Source organism: Chiroxiphia lanceolata, chromosome Z, assembly GCF_009829145.1.
Source record: "Chiroxiphia lanceolata isolate bChiLan1 chromosome Z, bChiLan1.pri, whole genome shotgun sequence".
NCBI lineage: Eukaryota > Metazoa > Chordata > Aves > Passeriformes > Pipridae > Chiroxiphia > Chiroxiphia lanceolata.
In genome coordinates this window covers 33,396,200-33,408,225 of record NC_045671.1, presented here as the reverse complement: position 1 = coordinate 33,408,225, position 12,026 = coordinate 33,396,200, and the positions used below count along the sequence as shown (strand labels likewise).

General features: G+C 35.6%; 1 protein-coding gene across 3 annotated transcripts in view; it reads right to left on the bottom strand.

Annotated features, from left to right (window-relative positions):
- DENND4C (DENN domain containing 4C) overlaps window positions 1–12,026 on the bottom strand; it is a 69,853-nt gene that overhangs the window by 43,984 nt on the left and 13,843 nt on the right. For all 3 annotated transcript variants that reach the window (XM_032676080.1, XM_032676081.1, XM_032676079.1), the window contains exons 2-5: window positions 8,634–8,958; window positions 2,552–2,804; window positions 1,545–1,614; window positions 243–412 (exon numbers count right to left, since the gene is read on the bottom strand). In XM_032676080.1, coding sequence (XP_032531971.1) covers window positions 243–412; window positions 1,545–1,614; window positions 2,552–2,804; window positions 8,634–8,944 — 804 coding nt within the window. In that variant the 5' untranslated portion in view covers window positions 8,945–8,958. The remainder of the gene's footprint in view (window positions 1–242; window positions 413–1,544; window positions 1,615–2,551; window positions 2,805–8,633; window positions 8,959–12,026) is intronic.

Sequence of the window (12,026 nt, the reverse complement as noted above, 5' to 3'; positions counted from 1 at the left end):
TTTTATTAAGGGTATATGATTCAGCCTACATGGGACTAAAACAGCAAATACGCTTCCAGCTACTTCCTGTTTGGTTTAGTTTCATCTTACACGAAGGCTTAAGAAATACAATTTTAGAAAAGAGGTGTTTAACAATTTCTTTTATAGTATTTCTAAAATACAAAAGAAACAATCTCTATTTATCTCCATAGCAGCCACCTGAAATAAAAAAAAAAAAATGAGTTCACAGTGTGGAACCATACCTTTTCTGCAGAAGAACAGGTCAGTACAAATGTTGAGAACACCGGTAGTGGATACTTGGTTTGAGGGTCCCAGCACTCAATAGTGGCTCCCATGGGAAGGCAGAAGAGAGGAACAGATTCTGACAGTGGGAATGATTCATAGTTCTCTTGAGGGTATCTGAAAATTAAGCCTTAAGAATGGGAAAAGGAAAAGTAAGTACATTTGTTCTGTAAGCCCTAAATAATGTAAGCAATATATTTTCCACAATATACAGCTACATCTGATGGTTATCTGGACTTCATAATTTAAGATTACATCTGCAAAGAAGAAAGTCTCTCATTTGACAGTAAGACTAAGTGATCCAAGTAACAATCACTTGAAAATAGTGTATGAATACTGATTGATTTTACCAAACCAGTCAGGTTGATGTGCTATTTAAATGTGCCACTGGAATGGATTTTATTACAAGAAATTCCTATGAAGAAAGTGATTATCTACTGTGAAGACCGCAGTAATACCTTCACTGAAAATAGGATGAACTAGATGACTGTCTGCATTTTCTGCTCTCAGTATGTTCAGTTTCAACAAATTGTTTATTCAGCCTTCAGGTATATAACTCTTGCTGGTAGAAAACAGGCACATAAGCATTGGTTTACTATTGCTGCTCATCTAGCTTGTTTTATGGTACACAGACTTCATTACCTATGCTTTCCACTTCTGTTTGGTAGTTTACTCCTATCAAAGGAATTTGGTGCACTTAGTGCTGAGTAGAAACACTTCTGAAAGTTTTTTTGGTTTCCTCAAAACCAAAAAGAAATCTGTAGCAACACATTAAAAAACTTACAAAAGCCAGACTTGTCATTTATTGTTCAGAATATTTTTCAATCTCCTCAAATAAGGAACAACAGAATAGTCGTGGAACTGAAGGGAAGAAACATATTTAACTTTCAACTTAAATTAAAGATGTTGACACACAAAAAGAAATATGAGTAAGGCTGAACAGAATTTTTAGTTAGTCCTTCTCCAATACCACCAACACAAGTTTTGTTTCGTCTGAAATATTTGCTAAGATTTCTGCTAAAGCTCCTAAGCTACCAAGCCATGATAAGAACTAAAATAATACAGGAAAATGCTATTCCTATTAAGACTTTTCTTTTCCCTAGAAAAAGTGAGGAGAGCAAAGAAGGCATTATAGGAGTTAATTTCAACTGACATCCTCTAAGAACAAAATTCTGACAGATGGTGCTTTATTACTAAACTATTACTTTATTTCAACAAAGCATTTGAATCCTTCTGTTTAGACAGCTTCTAAAATTACGTACCAGCTTTATACGCTAAAGAGTTAGAAGCTGGCACAGACTTCTTGTAACAAAGGTATACACTGGAACCCCACTGGAAGACAAAAGTTTCATCTCAGAACCAGCAAAGATAACAATAGGCAACAGAAATCAAACATAAGCATTTGTATATATTCCCACTTACAAACAAGTCAGACAATTTAATAAAAAGCGTTACAGAATATGGTTGGCAGCTGAGTGCATGTAAATGATAAAAATGAGAATTCACCCTTCTCTCATTTTTGAGAGATTACAGGATTTACATAAAATAACGACACCACCACACTACTCTGATTTATTCCAACAAAAGAACAAGTAAAAGTGAAGCAGCTCAATTTGCAGCTTCACATTTTTATGGTTATTTAAAATTAGAATCTTATGGGAACCTCGTTAGGGGAAGTGAAATTCTAATCATCATCACTTGAAGCTTCTATCATACTTCCATAAACTGGTTATCAACACAGTATTTTTGCAGTTTGTCTAAACATGCTCTACCATTCAAAAACCCCACTTATTCCAGCCTGAGTCAACTAAATGCAAAACAGACTAAGTAAAAGAGAACCAATTAAAGCAAAGTACATGGAGAAACTGCAAGCATTATCATTCTTACAATGTCTTAGTAACACAGGCATTATTAACAACCGAGAAGAAGGTGTTTCTGATTCATCCTGAGTGTCAGCATCACCAAATGGTGGGGGAGAGATAATAAAAAAAAATTAAAATTCCAGTGCACTACTCCTAAATACACCTAGACATGCGTATGCAAACAGAAGTAGTGAGTATTCAGTATAAAACAGTAATTTCCAACAAGAAAGGAAATCAAAGTAACAAAACTGAAGTCTCACACATGGTATGAAGAATGAATTACGATGTAGTGATAGAACACAATTATAACAGTGCTAAGAAGAGTTCAAGAAGCTACTCCTTTAGGTGTGTTTGTGGAGTTAAACAAAATAGAGAAAAAAAAGCAACTCAAGCTTATAAATACTCACCATACCACAGTTTAAATTCTTATCAACTTTACAGAATGTATGAGGAGGGGTTTCTCCTTTGCTGGTAACAATAACACAGATATCTGTCACTGCCAATGAATTTTGAGGTCGTACTGGAGAAGCCCTTCTATATGTGATAAAGATCCGCTGAGAAGAAGCTGAGCTGTTGTTCACATTAGCACAACGACCATAAGGAGTAGCTTGAATCACTTCACAGCCTGAAATTATGCGTTCCTTCCCTTCATACAGAACTCTGCAGACATGAAGAAAACAAGATATTATGTGCATTCAAATATATATGAAGTTACTTGGACAAATTCAAAGAAACTGTCCATGCATTAGCACCCTACGTCATCACTGCGACTTTCTAATGTGCATTTTATATATTGTCTTTCATCATGCAGCACTTGAGGTTAAAGAAACTGCTCCAAAATATTCTCTGTGGGAACAAATGACAATTATGGGGAAAAAAAAAAAAAAATCAAGCCACATTGAAAAGGATTTAGTTATACAACTAGTAGGAATGCTACACTATGAATGAAAAATAAATACAAAGTAAACTTTACATTGCTTGCACATATGACACCTGACAATTTCATCACTAAAATGTCTGATAAGTCATTTAAAATTTGTCTTTTTCTGGTTTTTTTTTGTTTTTTTTTGTTTTTTTTGTGGGTAGAGTTTTTTGTTTTGGTTTGGGGCTTTGTTTCTAATTGGTTGTGTTTGGGGTTTTGCTGTTTTATTTTAGGGGTTTTTGGAGAGGTTTTTTTGGTAGGCTTTGGTTTGGTTTGTTTTTAAGAAATAGTCTTGGAAAAGAACAAAGTAGACTGCTTCCTAGATGAATTTTTCCAGAAAAAAAATTAATCCAAATACAGTAATAATTGACATTCACAGTTTGAATAACACTCCTTAGGACAATGGGGCAAGGAAAGAAACTAATACTCTGCTCCACAGAGAAGGAAGAAATAATAAGTACAGTTGACTGTACTCCTAGAAAGCAGAATATATCTTATGTGGCTGTACAACAACATTCACATGGTGCTTGGATTTTTTTAGCAAGATCACTAGTTTACATCACTGTATTCTTAGCAAAAAAACAAAAAATCCTTTACAGTTTCACAGCAGCTAAATGAGCTAAAGCTTTTCTTTTCCAAACATAAAGCTAGTAAGAAGTTACTATGAGAAGAAATGTGGAAGCCAAAACAAACATCACTGAACATTTTTAATGCACAGGTGCTATTATAGGGCAAGCTTTATCTCCCATTCCACACCCAAGTAACCAATGGTTCCATTTGCTTGGCTCTCTGCAATATGTACACAGTAATTGCCACTTGCAAATCAGTTTTCATCATTACAAGATTAAGGATAAAGGTAATAAATTAAAACCTTGTATTTTGTGATCTCCAGCTTTCCACATGTAGTCCCTCACAACCTTACAAAAAAAATAAGCAGGCAATACATATTTACTGTCTCAAAATACTCTTGGTTAAACGTTCGACAGATTACAAGTAAGTATGTATTTGAAAACTTCAAAAAGTTACATGTCTAAGCCAAAAAAAAAGAAAGTTTTTTCACATCCAACCATTCCCAGAACTTTAAAAAAAATATATATGATTAAACTTTCAATATTACTTAAATACTATTTCCATCTTTAAACTGGAATATACAAATGTTACTATTTATTCTGACTCAAGAGAACGAACACGTATCTTGTTATAGCACTGATGATATACATGAATTAGAATACTTTAAAAAAGCAAAGAAATCACATGAGTTGGGAGCATACTGATGTAGCTCCCAGACTGCCTCAGAAATTTACTCAACTAGTTCATGGAGGACAATAATCTTCAAAAAGGGTTTCAGTTGTAGAGAGTCTGATAATCAGATTTGCTACATTTAAAACAATGTGTAATCTCAGGCTCAAAACCAGCATAATACCAGCATTTCCAAGCTGCAACATTAGTTTTAATATACTACCTACCAAGATATGTACGGAGAAAGCACATGCTAATTATATTATTTCTAAACTAAGTAATGTTCTGGAAGAACATGTATTTTGCACTTTTTATTGGGTTACCCGCTTCACAAAGTTAAAAAAACCCAACAAAACAGAATACCAACCACTACAATGGCAGCAGCTCTCAGGCCGCGTTCATTGTGCATAAAGAATTTACATGAACTTTTCACATCACTGGCAATCAGAATCTTAATCTGAAGAAAATTTTAACAGAGCAGTCACCAAACAGAAGTTTCAATTCCATTTCATTTCAGTTTCATGTATTTTAAAGAAAATCCAAAATACAAAATTTTTCCAGAAACGTCTGTCAGCTGATAGCTTTTGACAAGGAACACGGCATTAATCAGACAATTCTAGCAGTTCAGTTTAGTAAGTTTGCAAGTATTCTCAGAAAAATACTTAAGGGCCTGACCAGTGTTCAAGACTGTAACAGTGGGGTCACCTCTCCTCAAAAGCAAAATGAAAATGAAAGCAACACTCACTTCTACATATACACTGGAGCAGTATTATTAAACCCACACCATTTCTTGACCTCATGCACAGTACTGCAGTATGGTATTGTATTTGCAAGCAAATGGAAGAAAACCACCACACATGGATCACTCAAATTAAACAATGGTTTTAATGATTCAGAGAAAAGCAATTAGAAGTGATGCATGAAATATTGAACATGGCACCATTTATAAGTAACATCCTCCCTGACAGTGTAAGTTTATTCCTACTTGTTCCTATTTCCCAGCATCTGCCTTTGATTAATTTGTACTGATTAGGGTTAAGATTTGTTTCCTGCTTCTTTAAGCGTACAGTTTGGCTTCGATCCTAAGTACACATTATTTGCTACAATATTTTATCAACTTCAATACAGTTTCATTTCAAGCAAAATATAAACTTATATATAAAATATAAAGCTTACTCTAGATGTTAGGTCCCTTCTTTGTAAGAAAGACCAAAAAAAACTTATCCTCTCTTTGTAAGGCTGTTTGACCTTGTACATGGAAGTTCTCTCATGAGCAGTTTTACTGATGTAAAGGTATACTTCAATGCATCAGACAAAAGAAGAAATACTACCTTATTGTGCCTGTTGAGTTAAAAACCTTAAACCACAGAAACCTTTCCTTCTGGAAAACCATTTCAAAACAGGTTGACTGTTGCAAATTGCATTGTGTCTAGGGCTGCTGTCCAGTTTGACTTGTCCTCTATGTCCAACCATATTTCTGCCTCTCACAGCTGTTACGCAAAGTAAGCCTTCATAACACCTCTTCCTCTTTCATTTAAGATAAGGAGTTTTGCAAGTAATGAATAATAAAGGGACTGATATAAATATACTAGGCAGCAGGAGTGTCAGAGAAGTGGTAGGTCAAGCAAAGGGAAAAGATGGACTTATCTTTTATTTCTACTGCCATCACTATTACTATTTGTCTAAACAAACAAGTAATTAGTTTCACCGTTAGTCTCACCCTAAGCTGTTCTGAACACCCAGCTGCAGTTGTCACACCGGTGAGATTTCAGAAACAATGGAAGATGCTCGTTGTTAAGAACATCTTCCAGTTTCCAGTTTCTTGAAATTTGAGTTCACTTTCTTTTTTGAAATACATCTTCAGCAAAAAAAAAAATCATTTGTTCAATTGATACTCCTGCAGACTTTCAGAAAACAGGTATAACAGGAATTACAAGGGTCCTTATACCCAGAACCCCAAGGGTCCTTAGCACAGAATCACTAAGCAAACTAAAGCTTCCCATACTAATCTGAAAAAAAAAGTTTTTAAAAAAACAAATAAATATGCAATTCTTTCTTTACACAACGCAAGATACCTAACTTTTGCATTATTTAAAAAAGAAGTGCAGGAGCTCTAGCATATCCCTAACTCAAGTGTAAAACAAAGAGAGGTGAAATTTTGTTTCAAAGTCTCACACACCTAAACCAAAACAAATCTCAAATCTCAGTTCTTGTCTATTTCTGGAACATCAGCAAAACAATCAATTAGGAAAGCAATGGAATGACTGTAGCTGAATTATTTCATAGATATATAAGCTTAAGATAGTAGATTTTACAACTATATGTAGGAATAGGATCTTAGAGATCTCTTATCCTGGGATCAAACCTTTATTTTTCCAAATAATTTCCAACTAATATTTTCTCCAACTAATTAATCCAATTAATTCTGGGAAATGCAACATCCAGAGGCATGGCACATGGCCTAACTATATGCAAGCAAGCACCTGCAGCAGGAAGTCACTCTAGCAGATTACAGACACTTAAGTTTAAGAACCAGTGGACAATTACGAAGGAATGAGGATGGAGGGCACAGAAATACAGAACACAAGGACATAGCAGAGAAATAGTAGAGCATAGCCCCAACCTCCCTCTTCTCCAAACAGCATTTAAGTACTTTCCCTAGCAGAAAGAAATACAGACACACACAAACACTTATCAAGAATCATCTGAATGCTTGGACTACAACATAACTCATTTTTATACACATACCAGCAACCTTGACACAAGACTATGCATTTCACCCTTTCAAGAGATGTACTCTTTCTCTACCTGCTATGTTCACTTAGCATGTCAGACAGGCTTAAAGGTAAAATATTCTGTCTCACTTGGGTTTTTAATTAAAATAACAGAGAACAGCATCAACTAGCCTTCAGACTGTGCATACATCTCTTGCTGAAACTCCACTTTCATTTGAACACACTGGAATTTACAGATACCAAAAAAAAAGGATTGCTCTAACCATCTCTTGCACATAGTTGCAAAACAGGAGGAACAGCAGGGGGAAAATATGCATCATTGCTCAGAAAGAAAAGTCTCCCACGACGTGTTAGGTGTGACACCCTAAGAAGATCAAATATTAACTAGAAATACTATTTGCCAAATATCATCATCTTAGCCAATTATCTGCCTATTTTGTTTAACAGGCATTCCCCACAAAATCTACCCAAGCATTCAAGTTCCTAAGGTTGTGGGAGACACAAAGATAAATGTGCTAGTCAAGTTGCTTCCTTAGAGCCACATGCTGAAGACTGATTGTTCAGGAATTCCCTTGAGGACAGGAATTCCCTTGAGGAATCACTCACTGTAAAAATTCCTCCTTCTGCTAGAACTACTGAAGCTTGACAAACCATTGAAATAATAACTTCAGACTGCAATATGTCTTCTCGCAGTGCCAGTTGCACCCATAGGAAAAGATTATTTTAAAAATCAGTTTCGCTGAAGACAATTAGAACATAGTTTAGATGACCAAGATGAACAGAAACTAGAATGTATCAGGTTAATTATTTAACTTGAACTGTAACCCTTACAGAAAACTGTCTTACCATGAAACTACTTTCATTACTAAGATTTCAGTGTCAGTCTTCTCCTGACTGGACCCTGCTTATCAGTTGGCACTCAAACTGTAGGCAAAAAATGGCATACATAGGCTTTACGCCTAATGCATTTAAGCTTATAAATGAAAAAAACTAAACTTATGATAGTTTACATAGAGATGTATGACTTTTACACTATTGTTTACTATTTTTTTAATAACTAAGGAAAAACATATGCATTCCTTATTTTGCCATAATCATAATAGCATCCTCATCCATGCTCTGTTTGCTCTTTCTCATTATATCCCCAGTAGTTCTAAAATGTCCTTATACATTCTTAAGTTGTATCTTTTACTAGAAGCATTAAATTGAATTCCACAAGGTGATAATTTTTTTGTCTCCCAAAGTCATTGTTTTCAGATTAAGCATGTTAATATTTCTGGATTTGGACTATATAATTTCTATAAATAAATTTTGTGCTATTTTCTCACTTTTCATAAAACTGCAGCAGAGAACTTGATTTCTCATATTTGCTTTGTTTCATCACTCTCTCTCCCTCTCATCTTCTAAACTAAAACATTACCATTAATTTTAAAAAAGATAAGTTCACTAGAAGACTGACATTTTGTTCAACCTATTCCAGATTCAAACAGTGCATTTTTAAAAAGTTTTCTTACATCTGTTTTCATCATCACCTATGAAGAGTAAGATTTGATCATTACTGAAGAAGGAAGTGAACTGTGGTAGAAATCTCACCCGATGTCAGTAAGTGGTGGTTTGTCCCGCCCTCTCTTGTAGCAAAGAAAAAGTTCAGGACTCTTCAGACTTCCATAGTTTAAGTTGGCTTGAAGGGCTGTAGGAGTGGCTTCAATACAGGTGTATCCCTCTGGGACAGTTTCACCAGCTGATTTAATTATCACAGCAATGTCAGTAATTGGAGCCTTTGGACCAGTTGACTTTGTTTCATGTCGGCTTATTTCTTGGTCCAGCAGGGTTGCCGTATCTGTATCAGTGAGCCCTGCCACTACAAAATAGTCAGCCACTCGTGGACCTTTGTCTTCTATCATGGTTATGTCAGTATCTGGGGAAAATAAAGAGACAGAAATCAAACATTCTGCTTTCAAACACAACCCCTTCCCTCAACAACTATGAGGATTTAGAACTTTTGAAGAAATTTTTGCAAATACAAGAATTCCTACGTAGAGAATTCTATGAATTCATGAAAATTCTAGGGAGACTCCAAATAAACCTTTGACTTTTGCTGCTTAAAAAAGATATTGAAAGATATTGTCAGTAATTAAATTTCAGTTCTAGCACTGTAACAGTCATGTTTAGAGTGAGATAAAGGATAACTCAAAGCTCCTGACACAGCAGCTACATAGAAAATTGCTTTGTGTTCACTATAAGACCATTCAAGCTCTTCGCAGGCTATAAGTTAATGTAGATATCCCATTCTAAAAGCATCTGTATTTTTCTGCCACTGCTTGTGAGCAGTTTCACTAAAGAATCATGTTCTCTTTTTTTTTTTTGATAGAGAGAAAGAGAAAGAGAAAGAGAGAGGGAGAACAATTGCAAATACAGCCTCACTACTTTATCTTCTGCACAGTTCATCCACTTTGTTTCATAACCCAGACCAAACAGTGCAGTCTTGAACATTCAGCTGGCAACTGTAACATCTGGAAGTCATTTACAAAAATCACACATCCAAACCCACATTTCATCAGCTGATCAGGCAGCACACATCACTGCTCAGCTGCACATTCCAGATCTGTAAAGAGTTGTTCTTCCAACATCACCAATGTTCACTAAGCATATGATGTTAAAGTAGTGAAACACAAGTTTCTATTAAGAACAAACCAGCTTATGCTCAAGTATCTCAAGTACAATTTCAAGTACCTGATTCTCATTAAATACTTCTATTTTTAGAAGATGCATAAGAAGTATTTAAACAGTGGTAGCCAAGCAATAAACCTGAATATTGTTGTACCCCTACAGGAAGATTGGGACCACCTTCTTTTAGATCCCCTTGTTTCTATCATCAGATTTCTGGAGATCCCATCTACAAAGCTAACCAAATAATGGAAGTCTGGCTCCCACCTTTGAAAATAAGAATGCCACAGCTGCCAAGGTTCCACCTACCAAGGAGTGGTGGTCCATGGATATTACCAAATAAGTGCACCAAGACTGAGAAGGTTCTTGTATTCAGAATGCCCTAGTCTGGTAACTGCAGAAATACTGGCCTCTGCTAACAGAACTCTGGTTTGGTGAAGGCAGTATAATTCTGTTCCCTGTAACCTGATTAATCACCTTCCTGTTCTTATACTGCTCTTTCTTATTGAAATGATACTAAAAAGGTATTTTTCATCTTTACAGTTTAAAAGACTTCTAAAACTTTTGATAATGAGTGTAACAAGTACTGAGGGAAAAATCAGTTATCCATCCTGCATATTTACTAAGAAATTTTAGCACATGATTATGCAACTTCTCCTGAAGAACAAGAAAATTACTCCAGAGCCATAGCTACTTGTGAAGCTTCTGAATCACATTTAGGTACAGAACTTGCATCAGTTTACCCTTTTTACTGTCATAAAAAAACATGAAATGAGCAATAAAACCCCTTACAGGTAAGCAAGTCAGCAAGAAAATCAGGGGTAATGCCTTCAACTTCGTCTTCTATAAACTGCTACTTCTGTTAAAAGGTCTCTTCTCATACTGCCACTGCTCATTTCCACCTTCACTTCTGTCTGGAACTATAGTTTGTGCAACCATGTAATGAACTGGAACAAGAAATTGCTCTGGCTGAATGCTAACCTGGCAGAGACTGCTTAGTGTTCAACCAGAGTGAACACTATTCTACAGCGATTCCCTGTGTCAGCACAAAAGCAGCAGCAGTATGCCCCTTTCAGCAGCAGCACTGACCTACACTGGATTAATCATAAAACTGTGAAGATGTTTCAGTTTGCCTCTCAGATGCTTGCACTTTTCACAGAATTACAAAGAAAGAAATAAAGAAATAAACCAAACTCTCCACGCTCCCCTCAAAAAAAAGTCCTGAGCCAGAATATCTTATAATCTGCAAAGTACCGTTCGCACTTGACGTGTAAAAAATAAAGTTACTGGAACAAGCTGCTAAAAGTAGCAAAATGGTTGGTATCCTAATAATTTATTTTTTTAAACCCAAAACATTTGTTAAATGTTCCAGCCTGTTATTACCTGGGTCATGTTCACACCACTCAGTACCATGTTCTCTTGATGCAACATTAAAAACATGGCTTACATTTAATTTTAACGTGGAGATCAGGAAAAAACCCAAACAGTTATGATAACAGCATACATCAAAAATCTCACAAGAGTTTGTCTTTTTAATCACAGCTGTAGTTCCTGGAATTGCACTAATGTTGTCCTCAAATATGTTTTAAAGTGAGAATTTAGTTTTCCTGGGAAAACAGAGAGAAAAATTTAAAAGCACTTGAAAAAATTAAATATTAAGATTTGAAATATTAGAATGCAAATGAAGAGAATCCATTGCTAAATTTTTACCAGTGGGCATCAATAAAACCGTAGCAATTGTTTGCTAAGGAGCATACACTTGTGTCTGTGATATTTCCCTCTTTGCCATGGCTATGTTTTACTTCATGGAAACCCTGTCTAACATATGGCAGGAAAAACTCAGAGTCACCAGACAATTCAGCTGAGAAATTTGGCACAAAAGCCTTGTATGTCAGCACAACATTTAGCAAGTTTTTCAAAATGTTCCCAGTCTCTCAAAACAGTTCAGTTCCTTTTCTACATGGATAAGTAAGGTTTCAAATAAACACTACAAGTCAGCTCTTCAAGAATTTGTTCTCCAGTTTCAGAAAGATTTAAAGCAACAGGATCACTCAAAATGGACCTTTCAAGTAACAGCTCCTAATAAAGCCATAGTGACCTTCTTTAATGCAATAGCTTTGGAAAGACAGAGACTACATTACAAATCAGCAGATGGCCGCCAATACAAATAGAAATAGCAGAATTCAGTACACCCAAGAATACTTTGCCTTCTGAACTGAAGGAAAGAAATAAACACAGGCTTTGTGGGGGACAGGATGAACCCACTGCTATTTTCCACTATTTTTGTGATACCTCACAGAATAGGTGAGGTATCTCCTA